Genomic DNA, 22,188 nt, shown 5'->3' on the forward strand with positions numbered 1-22,188 from the left:
ATAAATAAATGATTTTGTGTACAATGTGTATGTGTAGTCAGTTTTTGTAGCGTGTGATCTGTTTGTAGTATTGATTTTGTAGCAACAACAGTCTGAAGGATGAATGAGAAGAGCCAATCTACCAAAGCAGCCTGAGAGAGCAAAGAAAGCCAACAAGGATTACACAATCAATACAGACAACCAGACAACCTGAGCTGAAGATATAAACATGCACACCATCACAGTCACTTCCTGTATCTATTTGTCATCCCGCCCTGTCCTGCTTATGTTTATGAGTCACAATAATGCATAATCTCGTATTCACTCGCTCTAGTAGGTACAAAGGACAAAAGCCCCATTACGCTCAAATCACGAGTGGGAGAGAATGAGCGTTAATAACATCATTGTTGATATGAGCACGCTCACTCAACACTTCAGCCCTGTGGACCACTTCTGTCCTGATGGAAGAAAGGAGGAGAAAAAAAGAGAGGTAGATGAATGTTAATCAACATAGAGAGAGAGCGTGTGTGTGTAATTGGGCTAAACCGAATTGCGGTGTCACCAATTAGCTGGAGGAGTAGGTGAAAGGCTTAAGCGCTCTTTAATTGTTACTGTTTTTCTTGCTCATTTAGTGGAGCTCCAAGAAAGCAGAGACGGCAAAAAAAAAAGAAGTCACTCTTCAAAGAAAACATATTCAAAATGACTTTTCGAAGCTAATGAGGGACTACACTGAAACACCTATCTGTTCAACAGTACAGACTTTTCTCTAAGTGCACACCAGTTTTTGTACAACTAAAAGGAGTTCTTCCAAATATACATACAATATTATCATTTTATTCCCATTGTCCCATTTATTATTTTAAAGCGCTTTATATTTTTTGAATACTTTTTCTACCTAATCTGCGTAATGGTCTCTTTGTTTAGAAAGACACAAATATTTGAATGGATTGAAATACATTAAAAAACCTCTGGGGTGAGCATGACAGACAGCACAGTTTACAGACTGATTAAAAATCTCATCAACTTTATCAAAGCCAGATGAATCAGAAAGAGATAAATATCCATCTACTTGCTTTAGGCTGGAAGCCCATAGTCTCTCATGAGGGTGTTTTGAAATTTTAGGAAGATTTTGAGAAACGCACTTCTAATTAAGATTACGTTAAGAGCTGGAGGTAATATGCTAATCAAATGCATGAATCAGATGGTGAAAAAAAAGGAATGTTTCACTGGCTAACTTTAATTTAATATTTTGATTCTTTCACTAAGTTATACTGTAATGCTGCCTTCCATATAACTGCTGTGTATGGCAGTGATGGTGTATTTTTGTTGGCAAAAAGTGAAGTTAGCAACACCCAGGTTCCCACCCGGGATAAAAACCAATACAATTTTCCCATTGGCTTTTGGATTATTGTGGGAAACAGTTTATCGAAAGTATAATCGTCACAAATAAACACTGTAACTTTTATGAATTGTGAAGCCTAAATACAATTGCCAGAATTAAAAAGATAAAAGCTAAAGTTATAAAGGCTATAAACAAACTACACCACAATTTGAGCAACAGTTTGAGTGTATGAACATAATCAGTCTGTAAAAGCGGACTAGTGAGTCCTCCCACTCTGTGTGATGACGCTGACAATGTATGTGACCATCTCTGTAGACCCATTTAGTCACTTGTTAGCAACTTTTTTAAGACCCATAAAGGCTGATGTATTTTACACACTAGAATAAAATGTAAAAATATCCTGAGCTTGTGCTAACCACATTTCTTATTTCAGGAATGTAACAAAAATGCAGTCAAAAAAACTTTTGACTTTGGGACAATAACACTAAAAGAGAAAACCCATTTCCTGGTTTTAGGACTCATTCTTGCAGCACTCTAAAAAAGTCATTTTAAGTCTGACTTGCATCTTACAAAACTTGTTTGAAGCAACACAAACATGGCGGTACTCAAGGATAAACATTCACATTTAAGCAAATAAAATGCATCAATCAGTGAAGATTACATTACTATGCAATATCAAATGCTTCAGATTTGTTTAGCAAATGTTTGTGGAGACTGATATGTAAAACACTGTAAACGATCTCTTAAAAACTTGCAGAACATCCTTGTTTATCCTCTAAAATGTGCTTGCTAGGAGACTCCTCTGTTGACAAACAGAAACTGCTCAGCGATCAATGAAATGCCTTTATAGATAAAGATAAGCGATATCAAGCGGGACTATCCCACATCCAACTTTGAATGGAACAAATTGTGAATGCAGAATGAAGTTGATATGAAATATAATTGGCTCTAATCTCTGTAAGTAGCTTACCAGGCCCACTTGTGTTCCGCTAGAGAAGTGTTTGTTTACCTCTTTAGTGTGTCTGGTACACGGCAGTACATCCATCATCCTGACAGCCAATCAGGTTAGGGAGTCAGAGTTACACGGTTACTGTGACATCCAGACACAGAAAATGTTTAAGAGGAAAAAAAAAAACTGAAGGAAATACAAAGGTTTAAAAAAAAATCACAAACAATCTGAAAGGTATGTTATTGGGTAACCTCACTTACTTTTGCAGCATTATTTGAGGCTGACCAGTGTTTTAAAACTGTTCTCTAATATATGAATATTCAGTTAAAGGGATAGTTCACCCAAAAATGAAAATTCTCCCATGATTTACTCACCCTCAAGCCATCCTAGGTGTATATGACTTTCTTCTTTCAGACAAATACAATCAGAGTTATATTAAAAATGTCCCGGCCCTTCCAAGTTTTATAATGGCAATGAATGGGAGTCGAGATTTTGAAGTCCAATAAAATGCATCATAAAAGTACTCCACATGGCTCCATGGAGTTAATAAAGGCCTTCTGAAGTGAATCGAAGCATTTGTGTAAGAAAAAATCCATATTTAAAACTTTATAAACCATAATCTTCTGCTAACTGTCATATGCACGTACTTAAGAGAGTGGCATTCCAGCGGCTGACGTAGGCATAGCGTAAGCTCCAGTGAGATCATGCTAGTCTTGTAAGAACCAAGTTTTGTTTACAGCAAAGGAAAGCAGTCTCCTCTTGGCTTATATTGAAATCCTCTGACATGTTTCTTTACAAATCCTCGTTTTGAACTTCTAATTCATGACCAGTGTTTTGTTTTGCTCCCTCCTATGTGCTTCCGCATTCGCCTACTTCCTACGTCATCCTCTGGAACACCACTTTCTCGTGAATGCGCGTACGACAATAAGCGCAAGCTAGAAATGATGGTTTATAAAGTTTGAAATATGGATATTATTCTTACAAAAACGTCATTAACTCCCTGGAGCCGTGCGGAGTACTTTTTATGTTGGATGGATGCACTTTATTGGACTTCAAAATCTCAACAGCCATTCACTGCCATTAAAAAGCTTAGAAGGGCCAGGACATTTTTTTATATAACTCCAATTGTATTCATCTGAAAGAAGAAAGTCATATACACCTAGGATGGCTTGAGGGTGAGTAAATCATGGGGTAATTTTCATTTTTGTGTGAACTATCCCTTTAAATCAATTTTCATATATGTCATTTTTTCTCTCTTTCATTCTTTTTTTCTTTTGACTATCAACATTTCTGGACACTTTGTCCAGTTCTATTAAAGATAACGTTCTCATTTATTTTCCCGGAAAAACTACAAATTCATAAACAATCTGTCAGCCAAGCCACGGACACAAAGTGACAGAGCTCCAAATCAATACTCAATGCTCCTTAATGCTGTTTTACAAACAAACACCATTATTCATCCGTGTAATTAAAATAACTTAAGTGTGCCAATGCAGCACACTCAATTTACCTCAACACAATATTTTCCATAGAGCTTGATGTCTGTTTTGGCATTGTAAAACAGTCGGGCATTTGTCTGAACTTTGGCTTTGAAGAACTTGGCTTGAACTTCAAGTATACTCTTGACAGAGAACCAGAACTGTGAATCCACAGCCAGAAGATATGAAAGGAGTGAGGAAAAGAGAGAAAGGGATTTAAAATGGGAGGAATACAAAGTATACGCACCAATCTCCCTCAAATGCCATGATGAATTACATCAGACGTGTCCCTCGCCTGCAGAGGACTAAATGCACACCAAACAACAAAACCCTACAGCCTCTAGCTTCAACTTTGATATCAATCAACACATTCCCATGCCCACTATAGCAAAACAACAACAACAAAAAGCTCTTGCAATTCATACTGGATAATAAGTGCAAGAATCTGTTTAGCACACATCGAATCCCTGTTGCCATGACCTTAACCTTTGTGAATGTTGGGATGTGCACACTCACACAATCATATCCGCTTGAAATTACTGCACACAAATATGGATACATACAAGATAAAGGGTTAGTTCACCCAAAACTGAAAATTCTGTCATTAATTACTCACCCTCATGTCGTTTCAAACCCGTAAGACCTTCGTTCATCTTCGGAACACAAATTAAGATATTTTTGATGGAATCTGAGAGCTGTCTGACAGCACAGCTTTGCTGCATAGACAGCAATACAACTGAAATGTTCCCAAGTTCAGAAACGTAGCAAGGAGATCTGTAAAATAATCCATGTGACATCAGGGGTTCAACCGTAATTTTACGAAGCTACGAGAATAATTTTTGTGTGCTGTTTGCGTCCAGCTGATACTCTCCAAAATGGCACCAGGGTGACGCGGAGGAGACGAATTGTTGAATAAATTCGGGGTTTTTTTCTTTTGTGCACAAAAATTATTCTCGTAGTTTCGTAAAATTACGGTTGAACCCCTGATGTCACATGGATTATTTTACCGATCTCCTTGCTACGTCTCTGGACTTGGGAACATTTCAGTTGCGTTGCTGTCTATGCAGGGTCAGACAGCTCTCAGATTCCATCAAAAATATCTTAATTTGTGTTCCGAAGATGAACGGGTTTAAAACGACATGAGGGTGAGTAATTAATGACAGAATTTTCATTTTTGGGTGAACTATCCCTATAAATGGCCAATGTCAAAGTCACAGTGTTACGGTGCATTTTCCAGCACAATCTATTAATAAAAATTATATATCTGTTTATCAAATAAAGTCAAATGATGAAATACTCTTATAATAAAAAATGGCAGATTCCCTTCATGTCAGTTAATTTATAGCAACATTCTGTTTTTCTGTGATAAACAAGTTGATAAGTAAAGGTTGGAATGACGTTACATGACATCTGTTTTGACCTGATAGTTAAAAATCCCACAAAACACAATACAGAGGAGGCTGACAGTCTAACGCGAGCTTCAATATTTATACATAGCAGGCGGCATGTTATTATTTATACAGAGTAGGTGGCATGTAATTATTTTGCTGCACTTTGAGGCACTTTAAACACAACTGCTGAGCTCTGTAATTTGACTGTCCAGAACTATGACAAGTATGACATTTCTGAACACATATGACTAGTGAAAACTGAAAATGAAACCATGCAATTGCAAACATCATGTGCTGTCACAGAAATGGATGCTTTTCATTACTGGCAAAAATGTGCATATGGTTCTGGCTGCCATTCAAGAATAAAATTAAAAGAGTAGTGTAGGTACATGTGTATTAAGACATGTCCATTTTCTTTTTATAATCTTTAATAATTAAGATTAGACACATGTTTTCATAGAATGTGTTTATTTGCAGAGACAGCAAGAGTGGCAGTGTTTGGCTTCATCACAGCCAACACAATTATACCTATTGTGCTTATTCATCAGCCAGCCTTCATTAATGGCTTTGGATGGTGAGGTTAATGCATCCTTGCATCCTCAGCAAACCTATCTCACTAAATTCCAAAAACTAGAATTCAATGCATATTATGGAGAAAGAAAGTACATTTTTTATTTATTCACAAATTTTATTCTGTTTAAACTCACAGAACATTTCATTTAAATTAATGAAGTGTGCATACCTGAAAAATGTGACAAAGAACTGCACCAGGTCCATGATGCTGCCATGTTGAGAGAAGGATATCTGTGAGAAAAGAAGAAAAAAGGTGTTAGAGATTGGATTATTATTACCCTTGTAATATATCAAGCAAAACTATTGTTGAAAGATACCAAATATATTTATAATGGAGCATATAGTACTGTGAATCATAATTACATAGATTTCTGCAATAATGTCTCCTGAAACAGTTTTTGTCATATTAAACACAGTGCAGTGCAGTTTAAAAGTCTTATTTCAATAAACATTTTAATCACCAAATGGCTTCAGATTTGAAGGGAAAAAAAGCAACACGCTGGGCTAGGTGACAAAAAATAAACTACTGTTGAACCATGTTTAAAAGCTTTCTGAAAAAACAGATGGCCGGTAATAAACTTGACATATAATTTAATCAAGTGTTTATGTTGTTGATCTAATCTAACTTGAATTTGTTGTGCACCTTACACTGCAAACTTTATGTAGAATAATAAATGCTTCTAATCAAAATAATTTTTACTTGACATGTAAGTAGTTTTATTACATATTCATGGCATATTAATTTTCTACACTTTGGCAAGGTTCCTTAGAAAACAAGCAACATGAATTTCCCCCAACTGCCGAATAGGGACTTTAATTATGTGCATCTATGGTGCCTTATTTGACTTTGTCAATGTGGAATTTTATTTATTTATGGATTTTATTTATTTATTTTGCCACCATTACACATAATATCTCAAGTTCATTCACCAATCTTAAATATTCTAAAAGACTCTAAGGCTCAAAAACACAAGTACTTTTGCAATGATAACAGCTTGCTACTATCTGCATTATGGAATAGTATAATCCACATAATGGAAAGCAATTAAAAGTAAACTAATTATGCAGTGAAACATTTATTCATATCACTACTAAAACACTAAGCAATTAGAAATAGCAGTGTTAGCACAATATTGAAACTGTCAAAATATACCCCTTATTAAGATTAACACATCTCAAACATAAAGGTCTGAAGTGCACTAAAAAATAAATTAATAATTAAAAAAAAAAATCTTACATCAATTAAATAAATGCTGAAAAAAAACCTACAATTTACTTTATAAGTTCTAATAACTTATACTGTTATATTGAACAATTTAAAACCATGCAAATTAAGTAAACAAGTAAAAATTGTAAAGTTACGTAATCCAAATAGTTTTTAATTACAATAACATATTTCGTTACAACAACTTGACACTTAAGTTCAGTCAATACATTTACTTAAAATGTATATAAAAATAGATTCATGTAAATGAACTCAAATTAAGTCATGCCAACTGTTGCCTTCATTTTGCAAGTTTTACGAACATTTCATTTTTTTTTTACATGGTGCATGTACGTCATGGGTCCCAAGGTTAGACCACATAAGGATGAAAGACCCCAAAAGCTACTAGGAGTAAAAGTCTGTGATGGCTAATTCATTACATTACGTAACGTGCTAATACATAACTAGATAGCGTTTGAAATCACTGGGGTTCGGTAGATTAACATTTCTCCCAGTCCTCCCTTACGTAAGCTGTACAATAACCACAGTGTGTTATATAAAATGCATTTGATTTCTCAGCTGTTGCAGTCAACCCCACAAATAAGATCCAGTGTTCCTGTCCATTCGCTGATTGCTTTAGCTACATGACCGAATTATTTGCCTTTTCAATATCTGAGGCCACTCACATCGATTGCTTATGAGAATCCAATACATAATTCTCCCAACTAAACCTATCTAAATCTGAATCCGCACTCCATCTCCATCTAAAAATCGACCATCTGATAAAAGAAAATGTCATTTTATGATTGATTTGTAAATGTCAGATGTTATCACAGTGATTTATGTTTCAAGAAGTGGCGTGCTTTAAAAGTTCAGGCGACAAAATGTGTTTACTTAGTTCGAATGAGTTTTGGACTTGCACTTTTCTTTTTCTTGGAGAACACACTATCATCGACTGCAAAAACAGAGGCAGGTATATAGTGAGGCAATTACGCACACACATACAGACATTACATGCGGACCTTCATTGTCAGGCTGCGCAGCTGTGTTCGTTTGTGCCGGGGTGCACAGCCGGTGATCATGAAAGGTGACTAATACATCCATGAGACATTTCCGACCGTCGTAAATGTGCTTTTATTTCTGGATGGAAGAAAGGGGCATTAGGATAGATGGAGAGGAGCGGATAGGGAGGTGTGTGTGCGCAGGTGGAAGTGAGGGGGTTGGTCAGCCCTTAAGTGATTTACTGGCATTTGCTTTATGCAGTGAAAGTGCATGACAATCAAAAACTGAAAGAAAGAAAGTGTTGAGAAAAGCTGATTTTTCTTGCCAGAGGGACTGGCCATTAAGCGAGCCGAGCTGGTGGCTGGAGCTGGTACCTTACTGAAGTGCTCTTGACTCCTCCCCGCTCCTAAATTCAGCCTTTTACTGTAAACATCATGCTGGGTTGAGAGCGGTAACACACGAATTGAGAAAATCACTATTAGTAAATGCGCTCCAGTCCTTAAGGCAAGACACCCAGGGTGAATAGGGTAAAAAAAAAAAAAAGATCTGAACATCGGAAGAAACCAGGTTCAAAATGTTTAGTTTCATTTTTTTGACACATTATACTATATAGTTTTCTAAGTAGTTTTATAAATCGGGCAAATGATATATAAACAAACCCCTCTATAAAAACCATCAAACTATAGAAAGGAGTAAAACTGTAAAGCCTGGTGTATGTAAGGGCTACTGTAGGGAAGAAAGTCTTTAAAGATATGTATTGTCATAATATATTATGTAAGCCAAACAGCAAAAAATTAATAAATAAATAACATTTCAGTACATGACGAAACAATGTTTTTGTCTGTAGCGTTTGGCATTAAGGTATAGAAAGTTTTTAATTAAAAATACACAAATAATAGATGTGAATTTGAGAAATAGGGTTAAATAATAATATATGCATAGAGTATGAGATGAAGACTCATATTATTTGATTCATAGTACATGGAGTGAGTCACCCCATCATGGGTGCCTCCATTGCGCTGCACATAATCACATTTCTGAATCGCTGAAATATGTTGCAGATTTTTGGGTTTTTCTTGTTATTCTAGTAAGAATCAAACAAGATTTAATCAACAATATCTGGTTATTTATCAAATTATTTCACTGGAATCTCATTTCTCTTATTTCTCTCCCCAAACATTTCCTTCCCTTCTCCTAAAGAAAGGAAAACAGGAAATGTCAAATATGCTGCAGATAACATAACCTCTTACGTGCAATGCAAGTGGCAATAAATGCAATCAGATCATAATGTGGAACTGTAATCTGGCTAAAAATAGAAAAACATTATTTTAAATTGTAATAATATTTCACAATATTATTGTAAATTAAGATATTTTTGATAAAGTTCAAGAGCTTTCTGACCCTGCATAGACAAGGAAACTACCATGTTCAGGGCACAGAAATGTAGTAAAGACATCGTTAAAATAGTCCTCGTGACATCAGTGGTTCAAATGTAATTTTATTTTAATTCACAAAATGTTTTCTTGCAGCTTCATAAAGTTACGATTAAATCACTGATGTCACATGGACTATATTAATGATGCCTTTACTACGTTTATGTGCCTTGACCGTGGTAGTTCCCTTGCTGTCTATAGAGGGTCAGCTCTCAGATTTAAAAAATATTTTAATTTGTGTTCAGAAGATGAACGAAAGTCTTACGGGTTTGGAACGACATGAAGGTGAGTAATTAATGACAGAATTTTCAGTTTTGGGTGAACTATCCCTTTAAGAGGCCCAAGGGAAGTTGATCATTGGCTACACAGTCCTAGCAGCTTGGCAGACAAAGACACATTATTTTTGATGGTTTGTTGTCTTGTCAATTAAAATAATAAAAACCCTGATAAGCACTGAGTATATCATGATACCGTCAGCATATTTCTCTGCATCTCACTCCAACTTCTAACTAATAACCCTGACTTTGCCACCTCGATTAAATAGCTCTTTGAGGATATAAAAGAACATTATGGGTATGCTAGCTAGCAGATTCCAAGTTCTCGCCTTTTTCCTGACCTTGTAGATTTTAGATATCTACAGAAGAGATTTAATGACCTGAAAATGGTGATTGGTGGTCAGGCTCAGGAGTTTAGGCCCAAAGTCCACTAAAGCAAAAGCATGCTGGTCTATGAACGAGCACACATCTCTGTTAGTGCCAGACCTCTGGCTCGTGCCGTGTCAGCTGCTCTCACAGTAGCTACACCATCATGCTTTATTGCAGATGGGTGAAGAGAGGTTTAAAGCATGTACTGTATCATACTGTCTTTTTTATAATTTATTTATATTGATCAAGCTATAATTTACCACACAGAGTCGAAACACACATTCTCCAATCACATATAGAGAATGAACTTGACATGAAGGCAAAAAATAAATAAATAGTGAGGTGTACCAAAAATAACAAAAACAAATAAAATAAAATAGTGAGGTGTACCAAAAATACCACAAAAATTTTTTTTGGAAATTTGTGGAACACTGTGCCAGATGTCAGGGATCATGGAAGCAGATTGCATTACCATAATTTCTCTTTTTACTAGAAAAGAGTGTGATAATATCCAAGACCAAACCCCTCTATACTAAATGTATTGATTTCATTTTGCATTAGCATCCAATTATCCTAAAATGCTTTCTTATACATCTAATTTACATTTAGCTATTGCCCAGTGCAATGCAAAACAACAGTTTGGCAGGAAAAACACTCTAGAAAAGTTTCCTGAAGGCAGACCCACTTTCATAAAACTTTAAATCTGTCAGAAAATGTTTGCTAATGCATTAGAATGCAGCTGCGCTTGCAAATGCCTTGTGCACGTTACAAGAAAGGAGCTAATAGCAAATTAAGCAATTTAGTTTCTTGTTTTTTTGTCATGTTGTTGACTTAATGGCGAATAAATTACATGACCAGTTGCAGACTATGTATGTCATTCAGAAGGTCATTTTTCCTCCTCGACTGTAGCTACAGAATGATCTCAAATTGCACTCATGCGCATAGCTACATAAAAGTTGGTTCTTGACAGTATGTCAACAAACCATATGAAGGACTTCAAAAATGTAATTAAAATTAAAATTAAAAAAATAATAAATAGAGACCAAACATATGGAAATACGGATGAAACTATGGTTGATCTATAAAACATTGTACTACTCAATTACTAAGCAAGGGTTTTTCAAACTTTCTGATGCCAAAGACCAATGGACCCCATTCCAAAAAATTGTTGAAAAAAACAAACAAACCCTGACATCTGCCTTGTTTTTCTTTTAAACTATCACTGTATTTGGCTCTACCCACCACTGTTAGATGTATAAACTGAAGATAAACTAGATTATGGCTGTCAACAGATTAAAATGAATAAAATTAATGTTGTAATTAATCTTCTTTAGAAAGAAGGATGAAACCTTACAAATGTCAAAATCTACAGACACCTGTTTCAGACAGTCACACCTAATCTTATATATTGTAAGTACTCGTAAAATATAACAGGGGACATCAGAAATATGTTGAAACTGTAGTTCAGAAAGCATCTGGAGCGATCTAATGGAAGAGCTCATGAGAAGCATTTTACTGTTAGTGTAAAAGTGTCCAGCACTACACCATAATTGTACAAAGATCAGAGGCTAAGTGATTATTGAGTGCATGTGCTTTTTAAAGTTCAATACCACCTTTGAGGACCAAGAACTCTGAGGCAAAACAGAACCAGCGTGAATCAGAGGCGCTGTGAGGCCTGCACATAAAAGCACAGGGAGCTGTTAAAGGCAAATAGAACAATTCTCTAAGGAGAATATCAAAAGCTGGGATGAGGAGGGGACACTGCAAACCTTAGCACTGGTCAGTGATCAACATGCCGTTGCAACGGGGGGGGGGGACAGGTTTGTTTGTGGTTGAGTGCATGGGAAAGGGTAAAAATAGATGCTCCTCTACCTTTCCCAGGAATATTAAAAGAATTATAAGATTTATGAGTATGATATCTGACTTTCTGAACTAGACGTGTGGCACAAAGACATGGCAGAGCGAGAGAGTGAGTGTGAGAGAGAGAGAGCATGAATATCTGCAGATGGTACATTAACATATTCATGACAGAACCTAATTACTGCAGTAAGATATTAGTTGAATATTATGCATACCTACAATATTCAAATGAGTTTCATATTTATAATCAGTCACATGCAGAGATGTGGCTCACCTATATCATTTGAGGTGGAATAAACTAATAGCATCCTTGTATGACATGATGCTAAATCATACACACTCACAATATACATTTGGCATTAAATGAAGCCACAATGTCAAGTTTTGGTGATCTAAGGCCTTGATTCTGAGGTTTATATTGTATTGACACTACTGCTGAAGCAAAAAGTTACAAGTTTTAATAAATCTTTCTCTAAATCTGTACAAAAAAAATGTGTGACACAAAATTATATAGATTAGCCAATAACTAGGCTACAAAATAAAATCATTTAATTTTAGTTTTGTTATGTGTGGTAGTTTTTAAAATACAAAAAAGAACATGTATGAATAATAATAATAATAATAACAATAGTAATTTTTTTGTAAGAATTACAAGTGTGCCCACTTACAAAAAAATAAAGGGTCTGTCATTTTTATGGTAGGTTTATTTTAATGTATAGAGACAGAATGCCAACCAAAATATCCAGAAAAAAAAACACATTATATAAAGGTTAGAAACTGATTTGCATTTCAGTGAGTGAAATAAGTATTTGATCCCCAAACAAAACATGACTTAGTACTTGGTGCAGAAACCCTTGTTGGCAAGCACAGAGGTAAGACGTTTTTTGTAGTTGGTCACCAGGTTTGCACACATCTCAGGCAGGATTTTGGTCCACTCCTCTTTACAGATCCTCTCTAAATCCTTAAGGATTTCTTGGCTGTCATTTGGCAACTCTAAGTTTCAGCTCCCTCCACAGATTTTCTCTAGGATTGAGGTCTGGAGACTGGCTAGGCCACTCCATGACCTTAATGGGCTTCTTCTTGAGCCAATCCTTTGTTGCCTTGGCGGTATGTTTCAGGTCATTGTCATGCTGGAAGACCCATCCATGACCTATCTTCAGTGTTTTCCGGCTGAGGGAAGGAGGTTCTCGTCCAAGATTTAATAGTACATGGCCCTGTCCATTTGCCCCTCAATGCGGTGAAGTCGTCCTGTACCCTTAGCAGAAAAACAGCCCCAAAGCATAATGTTTCCACCTCCGTGCTTGACTGTAGGGATGGTGTTCTTGGGGTCATAGTCAGCATTTCTCTCCCTCCAAACACGGCGAGTCGAGTTAATGCCAAAGAGCTCAATTTTGGTCTCATCTGACCACAGCACTTTCTCCCAAGCCTTCTCTGAATCATTTAGATGTTCAATGGCAAACTTTAAACGGCCTGTACATGTGCTTTCTTGAGCAGGGGGACCTTGCGGGCGCTGCTGGATTTCAGTCCATTGCGGCGTAGTGTCTTACCAATGTTTTGCTTGGGGACTGTGGTCCCAACTGCCTTAAGATCATTAACGAGCTCCTCCCGTGTAGTTCGGGGCTATCCCTCACCTTTCTCATGATCAACCTTACCCCATGAGGCGAGATCTTGCACGGAGCTCCAGACAGAGGCCGATTGATGGCTGTTTTGTATTTCTTCCATTTCCGAATAATTGCACCAACAGTTGTCTCCTTCTCACCAAGCTTCTAGCTGATGGTCTTGTAGCTCATCTTGTAATCCATTCCGGTCTTGCCCATGGTGGTGGGAGAGGATGGAATGGAAGATACAGATTGTGTGGGCAGGTGTCTTTTATACACCCTACGAGCTGACATTAGGAGTAACTTCTTAAAGTGGCAGGACTAATCTGTGTTGCACATGGAGGTTGGAATGGAAGATACAGATTATGTGGACAGGTGTCTTATACACCTAACGAGATGACATTAGGAGTAACTTCTTAAAGTGGCAGGACTAATCTGTGTTCCACATGGGCACATAACCAATCTGTGGGAGCCAGAATTCTTGCTGGTTGGTAGGGGATCAAATACTTATTTTACTCACTGAAATGCAAATCAATCTCTAACCTTTATATAATGTGTTTTTTTTCTGGATTGTTTGGTTGGTATTCTGTATCTATCCATTAAAATAAACCTACCATAAAAATTACAGACCCTTCATTTCTTTGTAAGTGGGCAAACTTACAAAATCAGCAGGGGATCAAATACATATTTTCCCCACTGTAATAATAATAATTATTATAATAATAACAAATAGGTAATATCAGTATTTTAAATTAAATCTATTATTTTTATTATTATTATCAAATTGATGTACAAGTAAAATAAAGTAAATATGTAACAGGATTCACATCAGTGCAAGTTTTGCTCTTTTTCTTCCCATTCCTTCTCCACAAAAGGAACTATGGAGCATTACATAGGTAATATGAATGAGAGAGAGAGTGAGAACAGACGCAGCATATGAAGTAATCTCTGCTGTCATGGCCTTCTCGTATTCAGGAGCACTGAGCACTTAGCTTTACCTATCCTCTTTCAACCCCATGAAAGCCAATCTGCTGTGATAAAGCTATCAACAGATATGGCACCACTGTGTTTCTGGCTAACCGTTTGAATTTTCCCTTTATCCAAAGAGATTCGCTCAGATGTCCGAGATGGACAGCGGCTAAGGTAGACTGCAAACTGTCTGTCAGAAATGAGATTACCAAAGGCATTCTATTTAATGATGTCCACTGGACTGGGGAAAATAAGCGACGTGTGTGTGTGGAGAAAATCAAATCACTGTCCATTCCTCGGCCCAGAATGGCTGCAACAAAATGGCCATACAACACAGAAAGCTATCCAGTGAGATATAAGTCAGAATAAGTATTGTGGCTTACTTTGAGTATTATATACACTTTTTGATTTTAAATTAATTGATTAAACAGTCTCATATATACGGTATAATATCTTATAAATATAAAGGATATAAAAAGGGGTGAGAAGAGCAGCCCATTGTGGATGTGGATTGAAAAATACCGGAGGGGTGAGGTACAGGACCGCAGTGACAAATTAAATATATGTCTGTTCCAGCAGGATGGGCAAATCTCCCCATGCTCTGCCCCCTAACCAGCCCTCAGCTCTAAGCTGATGTCATCCTGAGACTGGGGCGATAACCCTGGGGAGCAGAGTGAAGGCAGGAAATGCTTTCATCACTGGGGTAGCCTTTCCCAAGCCGAGCAGCCTCCTTTGCACATGACTATCCTGATTCTCCTACTGTTACTCATTAATGAGTCTGAAAGACTGGGCTTATTTGATCTGGATTAAACCTGATAACCAGGTAATGTTAAACCATGAGCAGAGAATCATGATTAATAGGAAGAGATACAAATAATGGCAAGCATTAGGGCAGAAACACGTGTGCAAACACTGCTGGGAATATGTGATTAATCTCAATTTTTTTGTAGTTATTACATTTCTGCATTGTTTATTAAAAAATTGTCTGTAATTATCAGGTTCAGAAATATGTGAGGATATCACATGAAATGTGTGTGAATATTATAAAATACACAGATTTTTGACTTTTACCCTACTTTTTATAATTCAAACATTAAATGCAAAAAAAGAATATAATAGCACTGTGTGAAACAGTATTAAAATTTCAATTAAATTTTTTTTTTCTATTTGCATATGTTTCAAAAATCATGTATACCTGTGATGGCAAAGCTGAAATTTCAGCAGTCACTACTCCAGTCTTTAGTGTCACATGATCCTTCAGAAATCATTCCAATATGATGATTTAATGCTCAAGAAATATTTCTTATTATTATCAATGTTGAAATCTATGGAAGCCTGTTTCTGCCACTGAATAAAAAAATTTAAAAAAGGTAATTGCGACTTTCTATCTCACAATTCTGACTTTTTTTCTTGCAACTGCAAGTTTACATCTTGCAATTCTGACTTTGTTTCTTGCAACTGTGAGTTTATATCACGCGATTCTGATAAAAAAAAATTCAGAATTGCAAGTTTATATCTCACAATTCTGACTTCATAACTCGCAATTGTGAGTTTATATTATGCAATTCTGAGAAGAAAAAAAAAGTCAGAATTGTGAGATAAAAATTCGCAATAATCTTTTTTTATTTTTTATTCAGTGGCGGAAACAGGCTTCCATAGAAAACAGTTGTGCTGCTTCATATTTTTGTGGAAACCGTCATATTTTTCAGGATTCTTTAATAAATAATTAAAAAGAACAGCATTTACTTGAAATAAAAATCTTTTATAACTAAAATGTCTTTACTGTCATTTTTAATTTAATACATCCTTGCTGAATAAAACCATGAATTTCTTATTAATTTTACTTTTTTTTTATATTTTAAAAAATAACAGACTAAACATTTATGAATCTGCTTATTTGATTCAACTGGTGTGATCAACTCTTTCAGACTGAGCATGGGGTGAGATCTGTCATAAATGGAGAATCTCTGCCAGTGTCTGACATGAAAGAGATAAAGAGAGTGGAAGAGGAGTGAGTGACTGAAGACAGAGACTGCAGGCAGCAGAAAAGTGAAGACTGAGGGTGATGAATGCGGCGCACAACTCCAACTGTGATAGCAATCACTCGTATGTCAGCAGCTCTCTTCAGCCACAGGGCCGACAGCGACACATCTCTCACATTTGCTTCTGCCTGCATGTGTGTCTCTGCACATAGCCTGTGGATGGGTCACTACAGCCTTGACCTACACGATTAATCCACATGAAGTATGAGACTACATAAAATACTCTACTGTATTAGACACGCCACGACCATGCGTAACCTTCACTGACAGGCTGAGTGCACTTGGCCCACGAGACACAGAGAAAGTAATAGAAAGCACATTCGGAGCATTTGGCATTGTGTCAATATTTCAGTATCACTTTGTATGAACAAAATGAGCTTTTCATAAGCAAATACTGAAAGACACTGTGCTCTAGCTAAGAGCGGCAGCAGTTTCATCTCTTTCTCGAGTCGATAAAAGAGTCATTTAAAAGGAAGATGCAACATCTCTCACTGCGACTGGCAGGAGGAAATATTATTTTCTCTTTATGCACCAAATAGGCCAATAAATCGGAGGGATGGATGATTTTATTTTGAAAGCAGTTTGACTGGATGTCCATCAGATGTGATGACGGTCAGTGCCGGAGAAGCGGTTCTTCTCAGGTTACTTAGATCAGTCTATAGATGACTGTGTTACTGGGCTCCTGATGAGAACAATTAAGGGCTTGTGTTACTATCTCATCTATATGTGGCTAAGGTAAAACTGCATTAATGGGAATGATTTACAGCCACAATCAATAGACGGCTGATACTAACAGGCCACAGTGCAGTTGCACTCTCACACAGGGCACAGCAGGATCTGACTGAGGGTTGCTGGGAAGACTGATGACTTTGTTGGCTTACTCAGCGGCCCGATTAGATGCAGCACCACCTGTTCTGACCAAAACCTTCACATTTAATGTGAACGTTTAATTTAACTGAAGTAGAGTGGGAATGGAAAAGTAGGGTAAACTTTATGACAGACATACCATTTAAATGTTTGGGGTCAGTAAGAATTCCTATTTTAAATAAATACATTTTTCATTCAGCAAAAAAGCATTACATTTATCAAAAATATTTAAAATAAATGCTGTTCTTTTGAACTTTCTATTCAACAAAAAATCCTGAAAAAGTAATATGATTTCCACCAAAATATTAACAGCTGTTTTCAACAATGATAATGATAAGAAATGTTACTTGAGCAGCAAATCATCATATTAGAATGATTTCCGAAGGATCATGTGACACTGAAGACTGGAGTAATGATGCTGAATATTCAGCTTTGACATCACAGGGATACAATTCCCTGATATTTTCAGGCTGTGAAAAGGCACGTCAGTTCATTGACACAACCCCCTTTTTTCTTTCACACAGACAATAACAAACATGACCTCAAAGAAATGATATGAGGTTTTATGAGTTAAACCAGATTTCTCAGAATTATCTAAACTCAAAATGCAAATGGACATTAAAAAGCACAAGTATTTAAAAAGTCTTCTTCAGTTCATAAATGACAATACTAAGAGAATGAAGATATTTTGTACAGTTTGTCAGTGCTTTTCTAAAGAACTCCAAAATAATTGATGAGCACAAAGCGGACTCATGGATCATTAAACATATTATTTTTGCATAACACACTTCATAATGGTTTATGCTTGATGCCCTATTTAGACACAAGGGCTTAGAGAGCCTGACTTGAAATCAAAAACAAATTTCATAGATGATATTTACAGTAATTTGTTGTTGTGGTCCATTATGATGAAGGTATTGATGATCATGATGCTGTTTTGATCAAAGTCAGAAAATCTGAACAAAAATGTAATCATTTTACAACTTTATCATTTACCATATAATATATCAAAATAAAAAGCTCATCCGTCAACAGTTTGGCATGTAACAAGATGTCATATTAACTTCAAGAAAAGGGTTGGAGCTGAACTATTTAAAAACAAAATCCTTTTATACATGTATTTCTACTAAGCCATTTTGTATAAAATAGCAACATTTTTATATGTACAGTGTTAAAGGAGTCATATGATGCTTTTTTAAAGATCATTATTTTGTGTTGAGAAAGAAGCACAATAAGACAAATACAATAGGGATACAAATTAAACTCATTTTTCAGATACAGTAGGTTTACTTGTATACATTTATTTAACAAGATATCTTTTGTTGGTTAACATTAATGACACAGATAGGGATTTAATTAGGAATGCTGTCCCTTTAAGACGGAAGGCATGCATGTAATACTGACACACATTCAGTTTTCACCCACCTGTTTACATTCAATTAATCCATAACCAACTGTATTTACGTGAGATACTCTACACAATAGACATTTGGACTGCTGTGTGTATATTTGAGCACTGAGAACCGATCGCACGCTGTATATGAGAACTGAAGAAGTGGAGCGTGTGCGAGAGAAAGCACTTCTAACAGCGCGATTCCGCCTATCCCGCATTCACTGACTTTAAGTTAATCGAGAACGAATTGTGACTCCCGGGAAAAACGGGATGTCTGGTCACCTTATCCCTACCCCTTCGGGTGCTGAGGCCATTGTTTCAGATTGCTAGTTCGCGTTTTATTAGCCTATCTGTCCACTATTTTGAATGTCCTGTAGTCCTCAAATAACATATAGTCCCGTCTCAATAAATAAAAAGAAAACAGATAGAATAGCAAAAGAATAGAGCAATTGTTTTTCTAGCAGTGTTAGAGGTCTTTTTTGCTTTTGTTAATTGTATAATAAAGGAAAAGAAAACCGATATAATACAAAAAGATTAGAAAGCAAGTGTTCGTTTTTTTTTTTTAAAGAAAACAAGCAGTAAATGAATAGAGTGCAAGTTTAAAAGGGACAAGTGTTTTTTTTTTTGGTTTTTTTTAAGAATAGAATTAGAATAGAGAGTGCTAGAGTTAGAGGGTCAAATAAAGATGGAAGAGATGTGTTTTTAGCCGATTCCTGAAGATGGAATTTACGTGAGATACTCTACACGATAGACATTTGGACTGCTGTGTGTGTATTTGAGCACTGAGAACTGATCACGCGCTGTATATGACAACTGAAAAGTGGAGCATGCGCAAGAGAGAGCACTTCTATCAGCGCGATTCCGCCTATCCCGCCTTCACTAACTTTAAGTTAATGACAACGAATTGTGACTCCCGGGAAAAACGGGACATCTGGTCACCTTATCCCTACCCCTTCGGGTGCTGAGGCTTTTGTTTCAGATTGCTAGTTCGCATTTTGGTAGCCTATCCATCCACTGCGGCTGCCATACTGAGACTAGATATGCAAACGCCCCTCATCCGATTGCAATCCAATGACAGGGACGCACATTTTGAAGGAAAATAGCCTATAGGATGCATTTTGAATGTCCCGTAGTCCTCAAATAACATTATAGTCCCGTCTCATCTAGTTAACCAAGACGCGGAATAAATTTCGTCATCAGATATTAGTTTTAGCTCGTCAACGTCTCGGTCACAGAAAAAATGTTTGTTAATAACGAGTATTTTTCGTCGTCGTCTTCGTTGACTTCATCCTTTTTGGGGGTTGGTCAAAATAATGTCAACACCTATTATTACAGGGATTCATATGATTTGTGTAGGCAACAGTGAAAAAACTAACATGGTGATTATTTTTTCATTGTGTATATTCTCCAGAAGTGCTGTATAAGTTGCGGATAAAATGGGTGACAGGTTAGACTTCAAAAAAAGCAAATCATGGGAACCTGTTTAGCAGGAGCATCTGTGACTTAAAGAACCCAACTGTTTGGAGTTTCAAGAACAACAGTATTTACCATTATGACTGTGTACACAAAGCATTATATGACTTCATCAGCTAAAAAAGAACAGTGGGCAGAAACCGCATGCGAATGATAGGGACCATCAAAACTAAGAAGGATTGTGTCCAAACAACAGAACTACTGCAGCAAAAGTGACAGCAAATCTCAATATTGTTGTTTCCACAAAAACTGTCCCCAGAGAACTTCACAAAGCCAACATGCATGAAAGAGCTGCAACTGCTAAAACTTAAAGGGGTCCTATTATGCTCTTTTACAATGTCTTGAATTTGTTTTGGGGGTGTACTAGAACATGCTCTCATGCTTGGTGGTTCGAAAAACGCATTATTTTTTACATAATTTACATTATTACAATATCTTTCTCCCCAGCCTGGCACAAACGGCTCAATTAGTTCCGGGTTTGATGAACGCTGATGAAAGCTGATTGGCGAACAGCTTAGACGGTGTTTCAGTAGTGCCCCGCCCCTTGCCAAAGCAGCAAGTTCCGTCTGCTCCGGTTTAGTTAAAAATAACTGCATTTACTATGTACAGATAAGTGCATATGCATTATTTTTTATCGTTATTTAATTCTAACATTATAACATGAATTGCAGTGAAACTGTTATACAGTTGAATTTATTTATACCACAGTCCAGTGTTTCCCAGGCGGCATATATATGCAAACTCATTCCCTGCCAGCAGCAGGCGCTGTTGGAGTGGTAGAGATCAAGGTTTCCCCGGTAACGGCTGTACACAAAGCTTTATTATAAAAACGTTTTCATAATTGTAACATACATATTTACATACATAATTATTCAGGTGCATGTGTAATAACTTGCGAAAACTTGAGGCTACAGCAGCACTTCTTCTTCTTCGTCGTCGTGTCTGATGCACTCACTCAACCAAGCGTTTTAACCACGACCTCGCCCCTCCCCACCCCCCAACCATTTGAATTTCCGTAGGCGGGAATTATTTTAATGATATTCTAATGGGACACTTTGTGATATCACAAAACCCGGAAAACAAACGATCCATTCGTTTTAGTTCTTGAAAAGGGATTTTTAAAAAAACTAAATATATCTCCCTTTGGAGTGGACTTTGAGATTTGTAAGTTTGAAGATCTTTTTATGCCCAAACATACAAACTACACACTGACTAAAATTCTAAAAGTGAAAAAGCATAATAGGACCCCTTTAAATCATAGTCATCAATGCTAAAATGCAAAAAAAGATGGTCCTATGTTCATAAAATCTGAAGCACCAAAGTGAACTTCAGCATCTGCCCTGGCCAAACAAATCACCTGACTTGAATATTATTAAACCACTGTGGACAACTTTGGAGAGAAGAGTGAAAAGCTGATTCCCTCCTCCAACATCTCTGAAGCAACTGGCAGATGTTCTGATACACAACATTGAACAACAGACTATTTAAAAGTTGTATGAATCAATTCTACAAAGGGTGGAAGCTGCATTAACCTCCTGGGGTCGACAGTTCCGCCGGCGGAACTTTTTGCAGATTTGAATGTTGACAGCGAAAATAACTAAAATGCTCCTTCATACTTGACCGTACATATAAGAGTAATACAGCATTTAAATCTGTAAAGGGTCTACTTTTATTTGTGTACACTCACAATATCAACAAAACATTGTGCTTTTGCAAAATAAAGAAAATAAACAGGGTGTGCTTTTAGCCGTCACATTCTCCGCGCATATCTGTTTGAAACGCGTCACTAAAATGAACTGAAACTCAGCGAATATTTGACACACACATGACAGATATATCTATAGAAAGCTTAACATGTCTACTTTTAAACGAAGTAAGTCATGACGAAAACAAATATTATGTGACAAAGTAATCAGTATGAAACCAACGCGATGTCAAGTCTTGGCCGTCGCCCTCATTATCGCTAATGTGACCACGCCCACGCGCCGATC

The 22,188-nt window shown here is 36.7% G+C and overlaps 1 protein-coding gene across 1 annotated transcript in view; it reads right to left on the minus strand.

Annotated features, from left to right (window-relative positions):
- The window catches only part of atrnl1a (attractin-like 1a), a 271,222-nt gene that overhangs the window by 118,656 nt on the left and 130,378 nt on the right, over positions 1–22,188 (minus strand). Inside the window, exon 26 of the mRNA XM_016457834.1 lies at positions 5,882–5,943. Coding sequence (XP_016313320.1) covers positions 5,882–5,943 — 62 coding nt within the window. The remainder of the gene's footprint in view (positions 1–5,881; positions 5,944–22,188) is intronic.

Source organism: Sinocyclocheilus anshuiensis, unplaced genomic scaffold, assembly GCF_001515605.1.
Source record: "Sinocyclocheilus anshuiensis isolate Anshui unplaced genomic scaffold, SAMN03320099.WGS_v1.1 scaffold63, whole genome shotgun sequence".
NCBI lineage: Eukaryota > Metazoa > Chordata > Actinopteri > Cypriniformes > Cyprinidae > Sinocyclocheilus > Sinocyclocheilus anshuiensis.